Source organism: Schistocerca cancellata, chromosome 5, assembly GCF_023864275.1.
Source record: "Schistocerca cancellata isolate TAMUIC-IGC-003103 chromosome 5, iqSchCanc2.1, whole genome shotgun sequence".
NCBI classification, from domain to species: Eukaryota; Metazoa; Arthropoda; class Insecta; order Orthoptera; family Acrididae; genus Schistocerca; species Schistocerca cancellata.
In genome coordinates, this window is record NC_064630.1 from 377301852 (window position 1) to 377328124 (window position 26273).

Sequence of the window (26273 nt, forward strand, 5' to 3'; positions counted from 1 at the left end):
CACTGACAATCGGGTTGTTAAGTGACAGACATGCTCAGCTCATTTTTATTTTTAAGGATGGGAAGGAAACTGCCCATATCCTTTCAAAGGAACAACCCAAGCATTTGCCTGGAACCATTTAAGGAAATCATGGAAAACCTAACTCAGGATGCCAAATGGAGATTTGAACCATCGTCGTCCTGAATGTGCGTCCAGAGTGCTAACAACTGCATCACTTCACTTAGTCATAATGTCAAGAATTCATCACACTGCAGAAGAATTACAACAATGGATGTTACAGAATGAAAAGTGTTGCACAGAGACAATAATGGGATTACATTTCTGTTTCAGTACACATATCAGTAAAGAATGAAAGGAGGTAGTAGGACTCTCATGTCCACGGCACATTTCTGGCAGAGGGGTGGGGAGGATGGGGGGGGGGGGAGGGTAGAGGAGGAGTGGGAGGGAAGGAGAAGACATGGAGAAATCAGAGGGTGAACAGAAAATAGGTGCAAGAAAATTATGTAGCAAATCAAACTTCTTGCCATACAAAAAAAAGCTAAAATGAGTGGCAGCTCTTTCCTGGCCCACAGTGAGTGTAATGGGGTGAGTTAAGAGTGCAGAATGAGGTGGGTTGAAGGATGGACAGAGGTAGGAGGCAAGGAGGGGGTGGGGGGAAGCTTGTGGAAGAGTGTGCAACCATCTGTGGGCTAGCTAGAGGTGCAGGTAGAGGGGGCTGGTGGCAGACATCAGGGCACGCAATTTGATGGACTAAGGTGAGAGATAGCAGCACACAACTAGCTGACACGAACTGGGCGGTGGTATCTGGCACAGGGGATGGTGTACACACACACTCACACACACACACACACACACACACACACACACACACACTAAAAAATTGCTGAGGGGACAGTTAGTTACCTTATGTTTAGGCCAGAGGTTATGGGAGCGAAGGATGTGCTGTAAGGATAGTTCCCATCTGCTAAGCTCAGAAAACCTGTTGGTGGTGGGGAGGATCCAGATGGCACTGGTTGTAAAGCAGCCATTGAAATCTCATGTATTGTTCTCTGCTGTATGTTGTGCCCCTGGGTGATCCACCTCCAAAGGCTCCATCAACGCTTTCCCCCCCCACCCAATAATATTTTTGTGTGTGTGTGTGTGTGTGTGTGTGTGTGTGTGTGTGTGTGTGTGTGTGTACACACCATCCCCAGTCCCCGAGTACCCCTGCCCAATTCGCATCAGCTAGTTGTGTACTGCTATCTCATGGCCTAGTCTATGAAATCACGTGCCCACCCATCTGCCACCTGCCCCTCTACCTGCACCCCCAGCTAGCTTACAGATGGCTCTCCATTCTCCCACATGCCATTGGACACTTCCCCCCAACCCTCTCCCTGCCCCTCACCTCTCTCCGTCCCTCGCCCCACACGTCCTGGACCCCCACCTCGCCCAGTGCACTCACCACAGGCCAGGAAAGAGCTGGCAGTCAACTGAGCACAATATAGGGAGTCAGGTACATTATCTGCATGTTTTTCATACAAGCTTGAAAAAAGAAGTTCATGCCAAAAGCTGCCTTTCGGTGAGTCGCCTGCTTTATTCCTAAATATTTCATAATTCTCAACAAGAACTTTCGATACATTAAAAAAATGCTGTCAACTGGATATAAAAGAAACTCACCCACAGACTTTTCTGTGTTCTCCAGTAACACCTGGGGGTTCATCTTTGCAAAATCAGTAACTTTTTCTTGTGGAAGAAACTGGCACAAATTACCAATTTGTATGTTATACTCTGCAACCTTATCATCAACCTGCATAAGAAATAACACTTTATGGCGAAAGTCCCCTCTTCTCATTATATCTATTAGTGCAACACACAAAGTATCACACTCATGCTGGATGTTATTCTCAAATGACAGTGATGGTCTCACCAAACAGACAAAATTACTGGATATGAAAGTATACCTGTTTAGAGCTCACAACTTTGCCATCAATTCTCCACACACATTTGTTATCTAGGTTAAACACACGGGAGATCACTGTTGTTGAGGTTGTACCAGTTCTTAACTCTATTTCAATTTTTGCTTCTTTACAGCCAATTTTAATATATGATGCAAGCTGTAAAAATAAAGGATGCAAATACAAACATGCAACAGAATACTAAAACACATCAAGGTTCTAAAAGCTTACATTAGGGGGCAGAAGGTCAATCATTCTCAACTATTCTAAAGCTGTACATCAACAGCAGTAGGTAAGAGAGAACATACAATAAATGATTTACTAATGAAGGACGTCCCATGTTCTCAGAAAGAATAGGGAGGAAACAATCTGTAATGCAACAAATCTGTTTCACAGACACCTTTGTTCAACAGTAGACCATGACACCTATGTTGATTGACAAAATTTGATATTCCATGCTTTCTTCTGATATGTTTTACCTAAAATTGCAAATCTGATACTCTAAAAGGGAGCCTATGGGATTGACGTACTGAGTGGGAAAATGTATTTAAATTTATTTATTTCTCATATTTTCTATAATATTTTGGAACACCATTTTTATCACTGAATTTAAAAAATTAATTACCCTATAAATTCAATTTTTTCATTTAGACATGATTCACATATATTTTGCATTCTGCAACATTTGGTTACGAAAATTCCTTTTCAAAATTATACCCGATAATATGTAATAATTTTATTTCTATAAATCTTGTTTATATCCAGAATCACTTTTTTTTATTAATGTTAACTCAAGCATGCAGAAAAAATGAACAAAATTTTGCTTATTTGCTGGCTTTGGAAAGATCAATATTTTCATGCAGTAAAATATATTGTTGGTGCTTCCCACCAAAGCATTAAACAGTTTTCGATTCACTTTCACATTAGGCATGTTGGTTTAGAAATAGAGTAAGCAAGTGTTGATTTGGAACTAGAGTAAGAAAGTCTTTATTTGAAACAGACAGATGAGGCTATGTTTTTAGTCATGTAGAGTACTGTGAATAAAATGCACTCCATGAATGTCTTTCCAATTTAAAATAGTGACATTTAAGTGAATACACATGTGAAACAATTTATAATCTTGTAATGTGAAAGACACTCTTTAGCAAAGTGCAAAGAGTAAAAATTTGGAAGTTAATTGTTTGCAGTGCACCACTTAATAAACCATGATGCCTTATAATTGTGTATAAGTGTTTTCGCTAACATTCCAAATCCGGGACCTGAAAATTATACCCTAGAGGCTATCAACACGATGACCAGAGCTGCAGATATTACAAGGAAAGATGAGTATTAAACCATTTTTCTACTCATTTGTAAGAACAATTCTTGAACTGGTATTCTTTACTGTTGTTTCCTGATTGATTCCTCAACATATTTGCATGTCAGTTTGATCAGATGAAGAAATGGTAATACATCATCAGTAATATCGTACCAATGATTTTTTAATTGGACTTAGGAATAAACAGTGTTCGAAATGAGATATAAACTGTAAAAATGTAGAGGTCAAATGCAGACTATCATACATAACTTCTTGTGGTATTTAGTTATGCAGTTAGTGTGTACTCCTTCCTTTATAGTGTATTCTACCAGGACATGCTCCATCAGGTTCTTCCCATTCACACAACAGACACAATCAAGGACAAGTAATTTATGAGTGCGGACACTTCACTCAACTCATGAGTTAGGAGAGATTCTAAAACTGTACAACTGTCATATCTAGCAACCATGAAGTGAAGCAAACCACTGTGTGGCACTATGACAAATTAAGTTCATAGAAACAAAATTGGACATGGGGCACTAAGCTACCAAAGAGGGCTAACCATAGATAAATATTAAGGTACAGCTATCCACAAAACTATCGAGTGAAGCTCGAGTTGACAGCATTGGCTTCTGTATACCAGAAGTAACCAGATAATTTTTAACTTTCTGAAGATTACAGCATTATTCACCCCAATGTGACAGCACAGACAGGATTAGACTAATTACAGTGCACACAGAGGCATTTAAGCAGTCAATCTTCCTTTTCCCTCCTCCCCCATAAGCAAATGGAATGGAAAGACTCCCTTAAACATAAAGTAAGAATCTTGTGGCATTCACTTACCATGGTTTGCAAAGCATGAAAGCACCAAGTCAGTAAAAAAACAATACTGAGTAACTGACTGTGTTGATTCTCAACATGTAAATGCAAAGGCACACACAGCCACAACACATTGTTATTGCCTATTACTTAACACTTCACGTTAGAAAGCGGTTCTTGTGTAAAGGCCCTAGTTAATGGTAATGGACAGCATTTCACATGATGATCTTTTTGACTGGAAACAAACTGTTGCTCACTAGAAAGAAGCAAATGAAATTGGAGACTGCTGTCAGCCACCACACCAACTGTCAAGACTGTGCACGCCTTCCTGCATTTTGCTACATTTCTGTGGGATTGCAATCTCCCTATAGACAACAGCACTTTTGGAACACAGTGACATGGTATTTGAAAGAGTTAGTGGTAGAGAGCAATAACCCTTAATTTAGTGAAGATTAATCCGATCACTTTATCTGTAGTGTTTCTGAATGCACTACATGTTGGTAACAAGCAGTTCCAAATGTACCACTAGAAAATGCCATCTAAAATATAAATCACTTTGTCTCTTTGTATTTATGTTCTTTTCTTTGAAGTTAACCAAATGTCTTATTACATTTATGTCCTCTTCTTTGGAGCTAACCAGACATACACCATTCAGCAAGCACTTGTGGGTTAGCACTTTCTTCTGCAGACACTTTCATTTCATTCTTTTGCAGCTGTGCAGAATTTACACTTTTTTTAGCTTTGTTTACCTTAAACAGTATTCTTCTGGCCTCATTTTCACTGTAAAGAGTGGATAATTTGTCACTCCTACAGTAACAGCATCTACACAGTTGTGCCAATGAAAACAGTAAAATCATAAAAGCCTGTTATATGGTATTGTTTCTTGAACAACAGGAAACAGATTCAGCAATGTAAAACGCACTATCTTTTAATGACACTGAAAAACATATGAAGCCATCAATTAATAGTTTCCAACATATGAGAAGATGGATGGTCAGTAAAGGAAACACAAAAAATTAGATTGACTGATTGAGAAAGTATGGGACCAAATGGCGAGGTCATCAGTCCCGCAATTCCAAAGTGGATTACATAAGAAAGAGGGTCTGCTAAAAGTGGACAGAGTCAGCCAGAGGAGTCTAATTATAACAGAAAGAACATTAAACACACATAGGAAAAGAATAAAAGGTGAGACCAAATCTAAAAACTAGAAGAAAGGGAGTCGGTCATGGGGTCACAGGCCGTGAAGACAGCAAAAGGAGTCCCAACCAACCAGCCCCTGCTCCAAGACTAAAGGATAACCTTATATCTGGAAATAAAAACCACTTTCATGGAGGAAACTGAGGACCAGGTCACCCATCCGTGGATCATCTGCTAATATTAAATGTAAGCGAGCAGGAAGACTATACTTAGCACAAAGGGTCGAAAGAAGGAGACATGCTACCAATATGTGAGATATCGTCAGTCTCGCGCCACAACCACATTGTGGGGTGGGTCGTTACATAGGAGGAAACAATGGGTGAGCCAGGTATGGCCAATGCATAAACGGCATAAAACAGTGGCCTTCTACCGAGAGGGGTAGAAAGAAGTGCCCAAAACTGCAGTAGACTCCTTGATTGTGCGGAGTTTATTACTATGAGCAGTAGCACTCCACATAGCATTCCACTGTTGGGCAAAGAGAGATTTGACGTAGATCCGCATATCCGCAGCTGGAATTGTGAAAGGAAATGGGGGATAAGTTCTGCTTCTCTAGCCACACGGTCAGCCAATTCATTCCCTGGGATTCCCACATGACTTGGGACCCAAAGAAAAACGACTAAACAGGCAGCACGCTCAAGGGCAGAGAGAAGGTCATGGATGGCAGAGACCAAGGGGTGATGAGAGTAGCATCAATCGATAGCCTGCAGGCTGCTCATGGAGCCGGAACAAATTAAAACACTATGGAGGAAGGCCTGAGAAACATAAAGGAGGGCCCTGTGAATGGCTAGAAGCTCTGCCATAAATACACTACATGACCCTGGCAACAAATGGTGTTTGAAGCCGGTAGGAACCGTGAAAGTGTATCCCACCTTATCAGTAGTGTTGGAACCATTAGTGTAAAAGATGGTGTCACCCTGGAACTCTGCAAGGATGACACATACAAGACACTGGTACACCATTGCAGCAACAGAGACCTTAGGACCCCAAAAGATATCAGTCCTAATCCATGCTCTAGGCACCATCCAAGGGTGGATATGGGAGGAAAGACACGGGGTGCAGTCCAGTGAGTGCAGATGGAGATCCTGGCAGAGGGTAGTGAGACGCATGCAAGCTGGCAATCCCACCCGTGGGCGGGTGTTAGGAGGGAGACATCCCTCAATGGCGAAGAGCACAGGGTACACAGGATGATCAGGGAATTGGCGAATGGCGACTGCATAAGAAACAAGAAGTTGGCTCCGTCAAATGTGTACAGGGGAAGTCCCTGATCCTGTGAGAAGACTATCAACAGAACTAGTGCGAAAGGCACCAATAGCCAGACGCACCCCACAGTGATGGACAGGGTCAAGGAATTTCCAAGTGGAAGGAGCTGCTGAGCCATAAAACTGACTACCATAATCGAGTCTGGACAAGACCAGAGCATGGTAAAGATGGAGAAGAATGGAACCGTCTGCACCCCAAGATGCGTGGGCCAGGAGGCAGAGAGCATTAAGCTTCCGCATGCATGTAGTCTTTAGGTGATGTATGTGGGTCAGCCATGTCAGCTTGTTATCAAAAATAAGGCCCAAGAAACGGGACTGCACTACAACATCGAGGAGCTGGTTGCCTAAATAAAGTTCTGGATCAGAGTGTACTGAGGATCGACAACAAAAATGCATAACACCCGTTTTGGAGGGGTAAAACTGGAAGCCGTGGGCCATTGGATGGCGCCTTGGACCTGGCACTCCGCAGATGCCACCCAGTGGGAGCTGCACCAGATGCAAAAATGGTCAACATACAAAGCCGGGGTAGCCAGAGGCCCAACAGAGGTCACAAGCCCATTTATGGCAATGAGGAAGTGTGTGACACTTAGCACATAACCCTGTGGGATACCATTCTCCTGAATCTGAGAGGAGCTGAGTGAAGTGCCAACTTGAACCCAGAAGAGCCAGTAAGATAGAAACTCACAGATAAAAATGGGAAAGGGACCACAGAAGCCCCACTCATGGAGGGTAACTAAAATGTGATGGCACCAAGCCATATCATATGCCTTATATACATCAAAGAAACCGACAACAAGGTGCCGGTGGTGAGTAAAAGCCTATCGGACGGCGGATTCCAATCGGAGTAAATGGTCAGTTGGAAATCGCCCTGCCCAGAAGCCACACTGATATGGTGACAAAAGGCCTCGAGATTCGAGTACCCAACATAATCTGGAGTTGACCATCCTTTTGAGCAGTTTACAAAGCACATTCATAAGGCTAATGGGGTGGAAGCTGTCGAGAGATGTTGGGTTTTTCCCAGGCTTAAGGGTGGGGATAACTACACTGTCTTGCCATTGTGATGAAAAAGCACCCGTGAGCCAGATGTGATTGAAGGACCCTGAGGAGCTCTTGCCTCTAGGGAATGTCCAAGTGTTGAATCTTCTGATTACGTATGTTATCTGGCCCTGTGGCTGTGTCTCGTGAATAGCTAAGAGCCTGCACCAATTCCCATTCAGCGAAAGGTGCATTATAGGGCTCAACGTGGTGCAGGATGAAATGGAGGGGGTCTGTTCAACTCTGTGCTTGTGCTGGAGAAAAGTAGGAGGGTAGGAATCGGACAACGATGCCACCACAGTGTGTCGCTAGGACCAATGGACCAGTGCCTAGAGCTCCTTGGAGGTTCAGATCCTCGACCCAACGTGGGGGCCTTTCTGCCTGGTGGCAGCAGGTGAACGCAAGTGTCACTGGAAAGTGGTCACTGTCACAAAGGTCATCATGGGACAACCAATGCAGGGAAGCCATGACGACAGGGGAGGAGATCGTGAGACTGATGATAGCAGACAAGGTGCCATGAGCGGCACTGAAGTGGGTAGGGGAACCATTGTTGAGGAGACACAAACCGAAGTCCGTGAGAAGTTTGTCGATTAGGGTACCCCGACCCGTTGAAGTGATACTACCCCACAGTGGATGGTGGACACTGAAATCCCCAAGGTGGAGAAATGGGGGTGGGAGTTTCTGGATTAAGGGCAATAGTGCAACATAGGCAAGTGGCTGACCTGGAGGGAGGCAGACATTGCAAAGGGTGAGTGTCGGAGTCATTTGCACCCTAACCGCTATCACTTCCAAGGTGGTACATAGGGGGATCCAGTCACTAAAGACATCGGAGCGAACTAGAGTGCAGACCCCAGCAGATGATATCCCAGGGCCAGCACGGTTCCGACAGAATGCCCGATAACCAGGAAAAGTTGGAGATTGGTCATCACGAAAATGAGATGCATGGAGAACAAGACAGAATGCAGAATAAGAGGAGACAAGACGATGCATTTCTGGTAGTTGACAATAGTAACCATTGCAGTTCCACTGGATGATCGTGTGGCATGAGTCCATGGTAGGTACGAAGGAGCCGAGGAGGAGGTCAGGTCACTTTATCAGTAGTTGTCACCGACAAGGATGGCATGACATCCATAAATAAGACATCAGACTCAGGTTGTGTGAGGAGTTGGCACCTCCGGGAGCACCAGGGGTGCCTTGTCGTGGAATTTATGTTTTTTTCTTTTTCTTCATCTTCTCTTTCTGAGGTGGAGGAGGGCAGGACACAGGGGGAGTACAGGTGTCTGTAAGATTGTGGACCAAAAGAGAGTAGGCGACCTTGGGGCGCACAGATGGTGCGCCTCGTGCCAGAGTGGTGGTAGCAGTCTTCTGGCCTGATGCCGAGGAGTGGGTTCCTGGGAGGGAGCCCGATCACCAGCAGATGCTGAAGAAGTAGGGCACTTCTTTGGCTGATGAGGGGGAGTGATTCCCTGATGGGAGGTCATGGGAACCGCAGGGGGGAATGGAGGGGAGAGTGGGACGAGGCTGGAGTAAGGACGAGGGAGGAGAAGGAAAGAAAGTAACAGAGGCAAAAGTTGAAGATATTGACACTGGGTGGAGTCTCTCATGCTTTTGGCAAGCCTCAGTGTGAGACAGGTGATCCAGGGACTTATATTCTTGTATGTTCTTTTCTCTCTTGGAAGCCGGGCAATCCGGTGAGCGACGGGAGTGGCGGTCAGCACAGTTGACACACACAGGCGACGGAACATAAGGGCTTCCCTCATGGACTGGGCGGCCACAGTCACCACACAAAGGGTCCGCCGTACAGCGGGAAAACATGTGCAAAATGCAAGAAACTAAAGCGCCACATAGGTGGAGGCATGTACGGCTTCACGTCACATCTGTAGCACATAACCTTGACCTTCTCTGGGAGGGTATCTTCCTCAAAAGCTAGAATGAAGGCACCAGTATCAGTGCAGTTGTCTTTGCAACCCTTCTGCACACGGTGAACAAAATGAAAGCCACACTGTTCCAAATTAGCCTGGAGTTCCACAGCAGTTTGCAGGATGAGGTCCCTATGAAAAATGACGCCCTGGACCATATTCAGAGATTGGTGAGGAGTGATAGACACTGGGATGTTGCCAACACGGACAGAGGGAATTAAAGCTGCGGACTGGGTGGCAGAAGAAGCTTTAATCAACAGGGAGCCAGACCGCATCTTACTAATAGACTCCACTTCACCAAACTTGTCCTCGATATTTTCCACAAAAAACAATGGCTTTGTGGCAGTGAAAGTGTCCCCATTCGTGCTAGTACAGACGAGGTAACGGGGAAAGCTTGGCCCTCCTTCCATGGGGTAGCCAGGGATGGGGAGGCTGCCAGATCATACGAGGCAGCATTTAAGGATCCTTCATCATTCCAAGAGACAGTTGTGTGAGAATGGCCAGATTTTTGCAACTTTATACGCTTCATGTGCCAAGCGTCCACTCTGATACCACCCACTCCAACCAGGGGCCCTCCCATGGGCGCCATCCAGCCACAGCAAGGGCCGTCTGGCACGGTGGCCATTGCCGGGAGTTCCAATGCTCCAAGAAGACAAGCAAGTACTCCTTGGCATACACAGGAAGGGGACAGCCCAGGTATCAGTAGTATGATCCCTGTGTTGTCAGGAGGCTCAACCATATGGGTACACAACAGCCCCACCACATGGACTGGATACATGTGCTGGTGACCTAGTAGGGAGGAAGGGGGCTACAGTGGGGAAGGAGAGGGGGAGGGGGGGAGAGGAATCCACCCGTAGATGCTAGGGAGGGAGTTCTTCCCCATATGGCTCACACTAAAAACAGGAAATTTTGGGGCTGAAATGCCAAAACGGGGAAAAAACAAGCAAAAGGAACAAAATTATGACCAATACAAGAAACCAGGGGAATAGCCAGGTTGACATAAATCAGATCACCAAGAGAGGGGAAGCATGTGGCAATGGGGAAGGAGTGGGGATATGGATGGAGGGGGGCAGGGAGAAGGAAATGCAGCTAAGGAATGAAGAATGAGCTACAATAGCTCGTGGCCCCGTGTGCGCCATGCACGAACTCATGAAAGAACCGTGAGCCCCCAGGAGGGCAAAAAATTAGATTTGGAACGGTGCCCTCAATTTTTTCTTCTCCTGTGCAAATCTCTACCCTCACCTCCACCTGTCCCTCATAATATATTTATTATGACAGTCTTGATAAAGCTAATGAGTATTACAATGTATCTGTCCCTTTAACTTCCACACACAGTTGTTATGCTATCCACCAACACATTCCTCTTACTAGTCAGTGTTTTTCATAATCTTCATCTCTTTTCCCATTCTTTAACATTTATTAATTCCATGCTGTAACTGTATACTTAATTTTCAACATTATTCTGTAACATTTTTCAAATACTTGCAGTTTCTTCATTTTCCACATCATCAACAGTTCACATCCATAACACAGTTGTGCTTCGGACACACAGTTTCAAGCATTTCATCCAAAAGTCTGGGCCTTTGTTTGACACCAAATCTTTTGATTAATATAGTGTTTCACACCTCAACATTTTTCCATTTTAGCTACTTTTCATCCCCTTTTGTTTTCACTGTCACTTCTGTCATTGTTTAACTTTAACACACATATCGTGCTGAATTCTATTTCATTCAACAATTTTAAGTCATCCTTACATTCACCAGACAGGACCAAATCATTTGCAAATTTGTAGACACTGCCTTGTTTCAGTAAGTCCATCTTCTTATTTTTCAACACAATTCAACAGGTAAAAGAACACATCACCAATCTGAGGAAATTGACGGAACGAAAAACAGAAGAAAACTATTCGCAGATAAAACAAGAGAAGGTAAAGATGGTAGCTATTCATGGAGTAGCTCACTTGGACACAAAGCATTTAACAAGTCGCATGTTATATTTCATGAGCTATATCGAAATATTTTAAATCTGTGAATTCTAAATATTTAAACAAATGGCTCACATTATCTTTTATGTAAAAGTTCACTTTTGTACATACTTTTAAAAAATGCACAGCTTTATAAAAGGAAATGCACAGTCTGGGTTATACTCACAGAGGATCCACGGTCTGCAAGTTTCAGTTTCCCACCAAGTCCCAAAATTATAGCTGATACAATGGTTGATTTACCACTTCCATTTGGGCCAATAATTACATTCAGATTCTTGTGTGGCTTTACTTCAACATCTTCAAAAGTCCTATTAATAAGAGCATAAGTATTATCAAGTTTCTCTTCTATCATTTAATTTAGACAAACATAAAGCAACACTAATCATAAATGCATTATAATACACTCTAAAACTAAACACTGTGTGGTAGGAGAGAACTGATTCTAAGGAGAAGTAGTCATATACAGTAAACTCAACATAAAATGCAACGTAATTCCACTCTAATGATGCCTGCAACATACTTATGAAAACTAAATCAGTTTCTAACTTTAGCCCTGTGGTGCGTAGCATCCATTACAGTGAACAGCTGTTAATGGTCGCCTCTTTGCTGTTTTCAGTCAGTCTTGAGGCTGCAAATGCACATAGCCCACTGCAGTAGGCACTCTGTACTGATGATGTGCCATTCATGTATTTGTAGTCTCATAACTGACTGAAAATGCCAGAGAAGTGGCCATTAGAAGCTGTCCACTGCAGTGAAAATCCTGTACCACAGGGTTAAGTTTGAAGGGTTCCAAACAAAACCTACTACCTAATATAGGAGTGCATAGTTTCATGGCAATATGTAGTAATAAAAGTTTCTCGGGCTTCCAGCCGCGTGAAGTGGTTTAAAATCCACGAGCTTTCAGCCGAGTACTCTTTGGCCATTGTCAAGAAACCTACTACCAATTGCAGAGGTAAATGACAACTGCTGAAAATTATACCTTGCATCAAATAACTAACAGTTCTTGACAGACTTACTGTGAAAGTGTGCTTAAGGCAGTCACTGAAAATATAAACTAATAACTGAATAATCCTCTTCTGAAGAACACATTTAGTAACATATGGCCATAGGCTTTCACAGCCAGTGCAAACTTGGTGAATAGCTTTCAAGTGTATTGCTTCAAAAAGAAATAGATATTTACTGGTAGTCCACCTGATTAGCATTAATCTTCTTCATGCCATTTAAATTTTTGGTACCCCCAATGAAATACATTACATTTACTATGCCTCACTTTAATTTTCATGTAGCAACTAATGCTCCAAGACATTAAACATAGGTGAGAAAATTTGTTCAACAACTTCAGAGAGGATGCAAACCAGTACACTAAAAGACTGAAGAAAGTTTAACACCAAGGCTGCTGTTTATTTGCTGAATGACTAGTTTCAGGCTTTGCCCCTTTTCACTAGCCATGGATTTTATTTCAGATATGTCTCGTGTGGACAGTTCTGTTAATGTCTTCACACTTAAATGTATCTCATACCTTCATTATCCAGCATGAAGTGATCCACGTGACAACAACATTTTATATACAATGGAGAATTCAGTCTTACTGGATTACACTGGGTGTCATGCTGGCTTAAAATAAATGTTTTTGTAATTTTGACAGCCGTTTGGTGTTAAAAATATATTTTCTTCAGTATCTGAGAGTTGGAAACGCTTATTGATGGATAAACAATACAGAGAAAATTTAGTGGAATGGAAATCTCTCAAACATCTCATTCTAATATATGGAAAATCACACTGATTCTGACAAGTAAAAGTTTGTATAGAGTTGGAGATATAACTAACCAGGCACTAAAAAGGTGAAGCCTATAATATGTAATGTTCTTAATCACATGTATAATACAACAATAATTAAAGATATTTTTCCCCAGCAAGATTAAAATATGCAACTGCTACTCCCCTTTAGAGGAAACATGACTTCACATATGTCACTAACTACTGGCCCAGTCTCACTCCTAAATCATTTTTCAAAGTTATGAGAATGTAATGTTTTAGTGGAGAGTCAAGGAAGTGTATGAGTCAAGTGACAAAGAATCCCTGTTATCAGTCATAGATGAACTAGGTTTGGATAGAAAGAAACTAAAATAATAAGTGCTGATAGTACAAGTATGTTCTCAAAAGTTAAATTCGTGGCAGAAGTATCAGATCCATTTGAAACAAAAATACAACTAAGACAACGGGATGAGCTTTCCTTCTCATTGAATTTTGCACAACAGAAAGTAATCACAGAATGCAACAAAAATATAAAGAATGGAATAAGACTGGGTTGCAAAAAAAAGAATACGAAAACGCCTTTGCAGATGATCTGCCTCTGTTTGCCAAAACAATGGAGGAGGCAAAGGAACAAACCCTTGAACCAGCAAAACAAGCAGATAAAATAGGTCTTAACATTTCCTTTGAAAAAACTAAAATCATGGCGAACAACAAGCACCCAAATAAATACCTAAAAGTCCAAGAACAGAAAATGAAAACAGTGAAACATTTTAAATATCTGGGCAAATGGATTAGTTGGAACACATCAGAAAGCAAGGCAGTAGAATCCAGGAAAAACAAAATTGAAGTGCCCTTCCAATTGAAGCACCAGACAAATAACAAGAAATCCCTTTCATCGGAGCCCAAAATTAAGCAGTACAAAACAGTGACCACACCAGAAGCATTGTATGCAGCAGAAACCCTAACCATGTATCACATAAGGCAGATAGAACAATTTGAACTAAAAGAAAGGAAAATTTTAAGGAAAATAGTAGGGAAAAATTTCAGGATAATTTTGACAGCCGTTTGGCATTAAAAATATATTTTCTTCAGTAGACCTTCTAATGCTTTAGACGATAGAATCGATGTGGAGCTGATTAACAACTCTCTCACAACAGCTGACTTACTTGGTACGCACAGTCGATCTTTCTCTCTGGATAGTCGGCCATGTCGATCTCCAAAAACTACTATTCCGAAGAATAAAGCTGGTTAAGGGCATTTACCAGACTCCCCCCCCCCCCCCCCGCTCTCTCTCTCTCTCTCTCTCTCTCTCTCTCTCTCTCTCCCCTCATGAAATAATGCTCTAACGCTTTTTGACGATAGAACGTGTGGAGTAAATATACAAACTTTATGTTTTCACCAATTAACGACGTATTGAATAATGCGGAATAACATTCTTGCATTTCACATGTAAATATCTCCGTCTTCTCATATTTCACTCATATTTCGAGCTTTAGAAACGCACTAAATTAACATTCATAAGCGAGTTGGTTTAAGAACCACTCTTAATTTATTAACATGTCAAGTCAACACATGAATTACTTGAAAGTCTAATTTCTTTTTTTCATTTGTCATTAACAATCATCACAGTCATTAAAAGCACAGAATAATACATAAACACTCCTTGTTCTTCTCTACACATACATTGAAACTCTATGGATTGTACAGCAGGTACTTGTAGGCCACCATTCAGCAGCCGCCACGTCCACAATTTCCTCGTGACTGTTTTTAGACCTGCACACACAAACCTGCAATGCGCAGTACGTCGGATTTGTCTCTCTCATACTTCTATTTAAAATATTGTATTTTCAAGATGGAGGAAGGCCAAATGGTTCTATAATTCATGCAGAAATTCTCGAAGCACTACATATTCCCCCCCCCCCCCCCCCTCTGCCCCCCCAGATCGAACACGAGATATTTTATACACAATTATTATGCACATTTATATCACATATAATAACAATTCATATTTCAACAGTATACCTTGTTCTTTTCATAACCGTGAATACCCCTTTTCTTATTATTTAGCTATTCCTTTTTTTTTCATTTTACTTTAATTATAAAATAGGAACATTTCAATAAATGTTGGAGTTTGCTTTCTTATATATAGGAATTGTGAGGACTAAACCTTTAGTTTCTAATTTTCAGCTGCAGGTGTTCATGACACTTGAGTACTTTATTCTTTATTCTAATCCCTTGTACTATTTTTTCCATGGTATGTACTAGTATTATCATTTGCAGTAGTTTGTTGTCTGGAGGAACTCTGGGCAACTGAAAGTTTTCTTTTCGAGACTTGTCAATACACATAAAACATAATAAAGCTAGTGATATATAGAATTCAAACTTACCAGAATAATCCCTATTAAACATGTGACTTCTGTCACGATACTGTCCTTTTCCCCTAGGATCAGTACCTATACCTTACATGTGGGTTGACCCTATGAGTGCACTTTCTCCTTCCATTCTGGTACATACATCCCTTAATAAAACATTCTTACTCATCAGGCCACAGGTCTTCCTATATCAATGTAAGTATGCCTGCCCTATATCCTCAGCAAATGGCGGGCACGGTCGCCCTTGTCCTTTATGAGTAGGCCTCATGATCCATTGCCCTAGTATACATCTATATGTACACTATAATTAAATATTTCCTGGTAAAATAAAAATTATTTTACACTTCACTCACTTCTTGGTACCACATTTAATACCCTAGAGTCCTCCTCTACTTTTCAACTTCTATAATCTTAGGAGATACTATGTCTACCTATTTTGTTCAAGCCCCACTACTCTACTATTCATCAATTTATCCGAGTATTTGCTACACTGACTTTTCTTAAATAAGCATCAAAATTTACTCCAATCTAGCTTGTGTTTCCTTCATTAATCATGCTTCCTACTTATGTATACTCGTAATATCATAGTTTTCCTATACTAGTAAGGACTTCTGTGATAGAAGTATATGAATATGGAAAGAAGGAAAAAAAGAGTTAAGTCCTCAAAAGAAAAGTAAGAAAGGAAAAATAGAAATGGTTGTAAGATCAAAGAAGAGAAAGAAGACAGCCCCAAAGACAGGAAACCTTTTCCACCTCCCTTCCCCAGGATCTCTACCTCACTGGTAGTTGAGTCAGAGAAGCCAGAGGAGGTATGGTGTTAAATCGTCTCCTACAGAACGGACATTCCCACCTTCACCCTTGGGGTCCCCAAAGAAAATCTTAGCAACCCTATGGAAATGGCAAATGGTGAAGAACCAGTCACACCTGTTTTCGAGGGTTTTTTGAAATGTGTGATGTGTGTTCTGTGTTAGCCATGATTTATCTGTTGGTGTAAAGCATGCTCTTATTTACACTACCCACACCTTTCAAAATCAATACAAACCCTCTTCTCTACATCACGTCTCATAAAAGGTATCAAATATTCTATACAAAATATAAAATCCCTACACTACAGTATAAAGGTTGCTCAATTAGTTACATGATACTACCTTTTTCCACAAATATAGTATTCTATTCTCTTCATTTCTTCTAGAGATCACCCAGTTTTCTCAGTACTAAGATTATAGGATAGTTAAAGAATTCAAGAATAGATTACAGAATAGTTTAAGATTTGAAGGGAATTCGGTACATCAAACTCTTTTGGAAGAAACACAGAAACAACTCTGGGTCCAATGGTCGTCACTCCGCCCGTTAACACAGAACGTTAATGTCCCCAGGAGATATTGAGTCCACCCGGGTCCCATGGATCTGATATTAACTTCACTTGAGCAAGTTCAGACCAGTACTTCTCATTAAATTTTCTTTGAAAGTCTCCCCATTGCAAAACAATCACCACTGCCCTAGGTAACACAACATTAGGTGACAATACTTTTTTTCTACTTTGTTTTGGATAAGCTTGAATTCTTTCCACATGGCATCTATAACGTTGCTAGTATCATTAAGTTTGGAAGAAGCAATAGTTGAAACGTTTCCGGAGGTTATACTCTCAGTAACATTTCGATCTATAATGCCTTCAAATTGTTCCTCCAGACTACTTATATTTACTATATCAGAGTTAGCTATTCTCTCTATGAAACTTCTTTCTACACTTTCTACTCGTGTATTAACACCTGTAATTTGCGATTGGATTATTGGTATTAATTTATCCTGTTTTTCAACAGTTCCTTTCAAAGTACGCAATCTCTGCTTTACAGCATCAAATGTAACATTACATACATTTTGAAATGATCCTAACTTCTCACTAAGTTCAGATTCTACATTATTACATTTACCTTCAATACCAAATTCTAACTTCTTTGTCAAATCCTGAAGCTGATCATTTTGTCTCTGATTAAAGTCAGTGAACAGTTGATTTAGGTGACTGCTAAAGGACTAGTTAGTTCAGCTTTCAAATCCGTCTTCAGATCTTCTACTTTAGCAGTTAAAGCATCAAATTCAGTTTTCAAATTTCCCATTACTTCACATAAATTACTAAAGTCTTTACTTTGTGAATCTACCTTAGCATTTAACAAGCATAAAGTTTCATTCTGAACATCAAATTTATTATTTAATTGAGTATTCACTGAATCTAACTTAAGACTTTGAGCATTTAAAGCTGCATTTATTTCCTTTCTTAAAGCCGCTGAATCTGCACTTTGGGCTTTGAATAAATTTACTAATTCAGACCAGTCTGGCACATCCTTTCTCACTTTCATAGACATGGCTGGTTCTGAAGTTTCCCCATTCTCTGTGTATTATCCATATTCCTATTAGTTTTAGATCTAGTAGTCATTTAGCGCATTAACTCTAAGTATGACAACTACACCAATAAAAGTCACTCTACTGCCTGTATCCTTTCTTGCTAAGGTACGAAAGTTCTATTTTGCACTCACCCAGCTTAGAATTCTCGCAATGTAGGTAAGTGGATGTGTCGGCAAGTCAGTACCGGTGAACAGCAAGCCGGCGGCATCAGACGTTGGTGGCGTCGTCGACGTTGGTAGGCAGCTGTGGAAGCAGATCAGCACCAGCGAACCGCAACTAGCGCCGGTGGCGTCAGATGTTGTTTGCACGTTCGCGTCGCCACGATGTGTGTGAGAGTTGTATACTCCCCCACTCAATCTTCTTAGTTGAATTATTCTCGTCGTATCTCTTCTTAGTCTAATATGTCAAGAACTTCTTTCTGTTCTTTTAATGTTATTACTTCCTTATGTCTTCCCTTTTGTTGCACCCACAAATTTTTCCATTTGAATTTTGGACTTAATCCAATTACATGAAACAGTTCTCTTGTCTTGTTATATCTGGTTGTTATGACAACACATCATATCTTCTTCGATTTCTTCTCAAAATTTCCATTTTTTCAAATCCTTTCCACTGGTCCCCACGCTCTAATGCTTTAGACGATAGAATCGATGTGGAGCTGATTTGCCAACTTCACACCTCTCTAACATCAGTTGACTTACTTGGTACGCACAGCTGATCTTCCTCTCTGGATAGTCGGCCAGGTTGATCTCCAAAAACTACTACTCCGAAGAATAAAGCTGATTAAGGGAATTTACTGTCAGTCTCTCTCTCTCTCTCACTCTCTTTTCATGAAATAATGCTCTAATGTTTTTTGACGATAGAACGTGTGTAGTAAATATACAAACTTTATGTTTTCACCAATTAAAGATGTATTGGATAATGCAGAATAACATTCTTGCATTTCACATGTAAATATCTCCGTCTTCTCGTATTCCACTCATATTTTGAGCTATAGAAACGCATTAAATTAACATTCATAAGCAAGTTGGTTTAAGAATCACTCTTAATTTAATAACATGTCTTGCTTCTAGAAAGTCCAACACATAAATTACTCGACAGTCTAATTTCATTTTTTCATTTGTCCTGGACAATCGTCATAGTCCCTAAAAGCACAGAATAATACATAAACACTCCTTGTTCTTCTCTACACATATTATGGATTGTACAGCAGGTACTTGTAGGCCGCTGTTCAGCCGCCATGTCCCAAATTTGCTCATGACTGTTTTTAGACCTGCGTACAGCTGCAAACATGCAATGCGCAGTACGTTGGATTTGTCTCTCTCACACTTCTATTGAAAATATCGCTTGTTCGAGACGGAGGAAGGCTAAGTGGTTCTACAATTTATGCAGAAATTCTCAAAGCACTACAACCTCTCAGATAAAACGTGAAAAAGGAGCCCAAATTTTTATGGATATCTTCTGAGAATGAACTAATAGATTAACTAAACAAATTTTGGATATCATCCATAACCACATAATGAAATGTAATTGGTTTGTGAAAACTGAAAGAAACCTAAGAGAACTAAAAATTAAAGAGAAGTCATTACTCAACAGAACAGCTCAGATAAGAAATAACAACAAATTTAAAATAAAGTCAAAATTTATTATCTTGAAAGAGGACAGGAGATAAGTGAGAATGAAAAAATACTGACCACAAAAGACACAACAACACACAAAGAAATGACTGATTCGTCATACTTCATAGAGGCTGAAATGAAAGAATGAGAGGGGAGTCATCCACCTTCGTAATAATGTCAAAATCATGTTTTGGATTTTAAAATATCAACTCTGCTGAGGCAGCTATGTATACTTAAGCCTTAATCTGCCTAACAGAATGAACCCTCTTACACAGTGTGTTGACTTCATCCTGTACTAACATGATGATGATGTGGCATCATTCATGTGCAAACTGAAAGAGAACAGAACACCAATAATACTTCTTTTGTAGAGCTGCTACCCAGCCATTAGACAAGAAATTATAAATGTTCAGCAAAAGTAAGGAAAAGCAGTATGGAAGCTGCCACAGAGTGTTGTGTTAATAGTCGCAGGTCAGTCACCGACAGTGCAGTGGCATGTGAATCACAATAACAAGACACATCAATGCATTGCAAAGTGAGTACGGCCGAGATCAGCAGTAAATGGCACCGCACAGCGGTAATCATGTGCCACACGGGGCAGTGTGACCACACCAGGATAGTCTCTTGTTGTGGCAATGTGACTAGGCCCCAGCGTTTAGTGAAATAAATGGGCACTAGAGGCTTATGAATAAGTCTGGATTTTAAGGCAGGGATCATTTATAACCGGAAACCAGCAGCACCACCACAATATCAGAGCTACGCCATAGAGTGAGACGAATGGGCACTGCCAATAGCAGCCCATGAGTTCAGGACCACACTGCACCTGCCACCAGCACTGAGTCCTTCAGGGAACTAGGTACCACAGCTACATCAACCTACCGAAGGAGACAGCTGCCTCTAACACCAAGCTGCTAGTGGGACTTGGTACCATGGTGCCATCCATCTCCAAGGACAACAGGTTGAAACCCATACACAGCAGATTACACATGCAGCCATCACTGCCTCACAAGGACTGAAGAGGCCATTTTCCAAGGGGAATGCCAGTTGCAGCACAATGCATAGAGCCACTGATGCCCATGGCTGTAGCATCTGAAGACCAATAGCCAGCTAGGGGGTGTTCCACCAGCAATGCAGATCACTGGCCCAGCAGCTAAAGGTGGAAGCCGGCATCCGTTCATCGACACCAGCCAGAGGCAATTTTTTGCTACTAGCCAGGTTTGGGAGGAACTACAAAACGTATATCGAGGAGAGCTGGTCTTCAACTAGTGGATGATGCACAAATAACAACTGCATCTGGTGTTTATGATTTCTGCAAAGCTAATATTGACAATTTTTTTTAACTTCTTAGAGAAAGCCAATGTAGATTTCCTATGCAAAAACCTGAAGAGATTTTCGAAAGCCCATACAATACCTAGTACCAGGAATTTTCCCCATTGCAAACCACTTTCTGTGATTCTTTAGAGATTATAAGAGTAGCATCTTCTGAAAAGCCTTCCTTTATCTGCATCACAATGGACATGCACTCATCCTCAACAAAATTCTTTTGTAGCATTTGGTACTTTGCCTTCGCCAGAAATGTCTGTAATGAAGAAGGAGATGTTGAACTACTTTTTCTCCACCCACCGGGACCAGCAGTGTCATTCTTTTGGCCTGAGAAGGAAGACTTGTTTTGTGCCTTTGGAAAACATTTTAGGTGCTGTTGGTGTACCTAAATCAACATCATTAGGCAGAATGTATTACTTTAATGAAAAAGGTATGAAGTTAACAGAATATAATTTGTCACAGTGGATTAAAAACAGAGATGCTCTTAAGAAGTTTTATTGATAGTTTCAGGGATCACCAGTGCTGAACAAGTTTCAGGGATCACCAGTGCTGAACACGTACATTTTAAATAAACATTAGTGTGGCTAGAATAATTGTTTAAAGATGCTAATTTGACACCGTAAATAATGTTAACCCATGTAATGAAAATGTTTCAATTAAATTCATAACTTTTGGCTCTTTTTTTTATAAATAGTATCACAGAGTTTCAATAAAAATAAATCTTGTATCAGCTGTCGGAAAGTGGTTCACATATTTAAAAATCATTATTTGGACCACAACAGCTTAAGCTGATTTTCTACATTCCCATAAGTCAAGAATAGTTACTATCTTTTTTTCCAATAAAAATACATCCATTCAGTGACATCTGGGGAAATATGACAGTGATGTGTTGAAACTAAGATACTTTCTGTTATTATTATAATTGTTATTATTTTTGTCTGAAGTAATGCAATCGAAATGACAAACTTCAGTTGCAGCATTTACGTTTCTAAAAAATTTCCATTTTCCCCTCTTACTAAATGAAGCATGATGAGAAATTTTTCATTGAATATTGTCATGCAGAGAGTAACAAGTAGAAAACATTTCATGAAAATCTGAAGCAGTGGGTGTCAGATATGGATGATCTTACGTATAATTATTTTTTTCCCATCAGAACACAGAGTATTGTGATTTCAGATTTGTGTGTCCATTCATAGAAAACCCATTAATAATTTTATTTTATTACAATGTGTACTGTCTTGCGAATTATTTAAGACTAATCATTAGGTTCCCACCACGTTGGAGAAATGTGATATGCGCATTTTTCAATGTGTGTGAACTACTTCTGGAAATTGTAAAGTGACACATATTATTTTTTTTTTTGTATTCTTCTTTGTAACCTTACAGCTTAAATAATTTCATGCCTATTAAGTATGTGCTTCTCTTAACTTATAAAAAAAATTCCAAATCAAAAGCTTCATAAGCACCTGAGTTACGGGCATTTATGCAAATAAGTACCATCTTGCATTGACATTCTTGCAGAGCACAGTTTCAGAATATCACTACATTTAAAATTCGATATAAAAAAAAAAGTTTTAGTCAGAGAGCAAAAAGAGTTTGCCCAAGTTCTTATGTTATAAGTATACGCAAATGCGCAAAGTTTCAAGAAAATTTTACTTGATGTGTGACATAACCTGCATGACTTGATGTGGAATGACCTCGTACAAAATCGGGTCAACAGAAGCGTCCGATCCCACGCGTCTGCTTTGACCCGTGACTTAAGGGTGTTGTCGTGTGTGACGTCATGACGGCGCGGAGTTTGGTTTGAGTGTGGCTGTCTCCAGTTCTGTTTTATCTTATTTTATTTACTTTTCTGATCTGTTCGTTCTATCTAGTGAGATTTTTTTTTTAATTTAAAAACACTTATTACTTATTTTAATTATCTGTTTCCTCGAATTTCTGTTTTAGTTTATTATATTTATCTTTCTGATCTGTTCGTTCTATCCCATGAGGTTTTTTTTTTTTTTAAAAGACAAAAAACACTAATCAGCTACTGAAGCATCTTTATCTTCTATGGGTTGCAGGGGTTACGACCCCTGGGGAGGTAGGTGGGTATTCATGCATGGCTGTCTTCACTTACACGTTGTAGCTACGCAAGGCGTCTAAATTTGTTTATATTTAGTTTGCCCCCCACCCAAAACACCCACCCATTTCCCGCGCTTGTCCCGTTAGTGTAAATAGGCTTCTTGTGGAAAGTGTGTGTGTTTGTTTGTTTTTGTTTCCGCCATATTTGTGACGTCATGGGTCAAAGCAGACGGGTGGGATCGGATGCTTCCGTATTTCCATAAAATCACTACGAATCATGTACTTCACTGAAATTTCTCCGGTAGCTACTCCCATTACTTTGGCATTATTAGTGTTTCAGACTGAGTGACAAATAGTTGAGAATGAGTAGACACAAATATCTACCTCAGGATGAATTACCCTTCTTGAGGACTGCACTAATATGAATCTTAGTCTGGGCTCTGTTTTTTTCATAATTAATTCATAAATGAGTCATGCCTCAGAGCCTGGAGACAACAGTGGCTTACATGTCTGTTTAAGTTCTGCGCATGTGAATCTGTGATAGTTTTCTATATCTGATGAAGGACTTAGTCTGAAAGCTGGATACTTCTAGCATTCATTTACATTGCACCTGTCTGCAAATCAATGTCTGTTCTATGTGATGAGTACCAATGTATCCCTCCCATACTGTCGTTTCCCATAATTAACTTTTTTCTGTAATTGTTCCTCCTTAAATGAATTGCTCCAGATGGATATGTCTACAGTAGAGAGAGCTCGCAGCACTGTTGCCAGCTTTGAACTGCGACGCACTAATGGCTGCAGGCAGAAACAGTAGCTACCTACAGCACTGACAACACTGAGGCATTGCCATAGAGGCAATTACAGAAGTGCATTATGTTACTGGTTTAGGCAGGTTAACAACTGCAACTGTCACATAGAAACTTATGCTGACTCAAATATAGTTCTTAGGCTATGGGCTATGCCACAGACCAGCATGTCACCACAAAAAATTATATTCTAAAAATAATATGCATACAAAGAAAAATTCAGTTTTCATCACCACAGCCTAAATTCTAACAAATAATATGGACACAAGGAAAAATTATCAATTTTCTGCCCATGTATGACATCACACATTACATCACCATTAAATCACAATGTGAAGCCAGTATCACTAGATTTATTTGATTCATGTGTTCTGCCAATTCTATTTTGGTCTGAATTCCAAATTAAACTTTAGATCCCTGTATAGCAGTTTGGGGAAAATACTGAAACTGGTAATATCACCCAAATGCTTAGGCCAATTATGTCATCAAAATGGAGGAAATAACTTGTCAAATGCCAATACGAGTATAATATGCATCAATTACAGTTAATCTCATAACATCTTCATTGGCTTCACGTACTAACACCCAAATGCCACCACAATAGTGCTTCTGCTGGAAAGGACGGAAATTACATAGATGTTATAGTGAAAGACAACACACATACTAAAGTCATCCAGAACTTTATATCACCGTCGATTATTCGTGTCATTACAACAGAGCCAAACTAACCTTCACTTCCGAATCATTCTTTCTGAATAATCCCATACTACAATAGAACTATTGTTTGGTCACCAAATTTCCTAAAGATTCTCAACTCAACTCCCAGATTGAACATCAGTTCTAGACTGTAAAAATTGCAAAAATAGAACGAAAGTCGTAGGACCATTCCCCAATTTCGTATTCAGAGATCTGGGAAAAGCTATCAATAATCACAGGTCACTTCATGTGCATTCCATCCCTATCAGTAATATCTCAATCTTAGACTAGCAGCAATGCTTCAGAAAATAGCAATAAATAGGTTTGAACATCTTTACATCCGAGATAAATTGAATCCTTAGAATGTTTATTATCAGCCATTCAATATTTCTTGTTACAACCAGCACTGATACCCACTACACTGAATCTGTATATTACCTTCTCATCATAGGCAGTGAACCAATTGGTTTGCCATCATCGCATTTTTCCCAACATTTAATGTACTACACTGACGATGACATGAACTATTATTTTTGTGGGAATTAACTATCTAGAATTAATTTGGTAACACTGAACTCATAAATGAGATATATAAGATAATGTGTATGTATACTAAACTGGCTGTGTTACCTTCCTAACTTATATTTTCGTAGAAACTTCTACAATAATGTTAATGTCCTTCTTATTGAAGAATATGTCGGACAGCGTCAATTTCACATGAGGCAGATAAGGTTTACTATACTGACATTGATTTCACCTAAATAATTTTCAGGTGACACGCAAATGCTACTTTCTGAAGCGTTAGCAAAACTTCAAATCTAAAATCTAACGAAGTTCTACATATGAATACAATACAAAGTTCCTGTGACGAGAAACACATCTTTCTTTTGACTTTGTTTATTTTATGATCTTCACTATAACTTTGTCACTGTCGTAGTCAGCTTTAGCCATTCTTACTGTGAACGAATATTATTACACAATAAACACATTAATGATGCTTGCTTTTGTAGAATAAGGCATAATCAACCACGACATATATGTTGCATAAATTACGTTTACGGCGATTGACACACAGTAATATATATACATAATACTTACATAAAATTTTTCAATGTGATTCTTTCAATAATGCCCTTCATCATACGTAAGTGAATTACTTCAACAGGCGTACACAAACCTTGGGAGGTTCGAAACACCCTCCCATTCAAAACACATAACCTACAACACAGTAACAACTTTGACTACACCCGCCAATACGAGAAGCACCTTTGCCGCGCATCCTGTTCTGCGATTTGCATTACGGATAATTTCTTCGACCATAAAGTAGCTAGACGTCTGCTTTCTTTAAGTCTTCCACAAAGACCTGTCTATGTATACTGTGTTTCGGACAAGCGAAAAAAATATGGTTTTCATCTGCATAGAAGACATTGTCACTGTCAAAATGAAGAGAATTGAAGATTCCTATTCGGTGAAGATGGACTGTAAAACACCCATAATTTAAATGCATACGAATTATACTAATTATTAATTTCCCTGAAAACTTTTTGTATTGGAACCAAGGTTTATATGGGATAGATTCTTGAATCGATGCATAGGCCCTACCATCTGTACTTATTAACTACAGGTAGCTTCCTATATTCATGCTAATTAATATTAATTTTCTCATTGATCCTTGGATTGATTTGATTTAGGAACTCTTGAGTAATATATTCCTGCTGTAACTTCTGTCTTCACATCCTATTCTGACTGTTCATTCTAAATGATGCCTGAATGAGCGGCAATCCAAAGGAAAGAAGA

The 26273-nt window shown here is 40.1% G+C and overlaps 1 protein-coding gene across 2 annotated transcripts in view; it reads right to left on the bottom strand.

The window, feature by feature from the left end:
• Window positions 1-25730, bottom strand: part of LOC126188918 (structural maintenance of chromosomes protein 5) — a 166692-nt gene extending 140962 nt beyond the window's left edge. The window contains exons 1-4 of one of the 2 annotated variants that reach the window (XM_049930630.1): window positions 25575-25730; window positions 11611-11752; window positions 1941-2093; window positions 1657-1786 (exon numbers count right to left, since the gene is read on the bottom strand). In XM_049930630.1, coding sequence (XP_049786587.1) covers window positions 1657-1786; window positions 1941-2093; window positions 11611-11752; window positions 25575-25618 — 469 coding nt within the window. In that variant the 5' untranslated portion in view covers window positions 25619-25730. The remainder of the gene's footprint in view (window positions 1-1656; window positions 1787-1940; window positions 2094-11610; window positions 11753-25574) is intronic. The other variant, XM_049930631.1, reaches the window with a different exon arrangement.
• Between the last annotated feature and the right edge of the window lie 543 nt (window positions 25731-26273).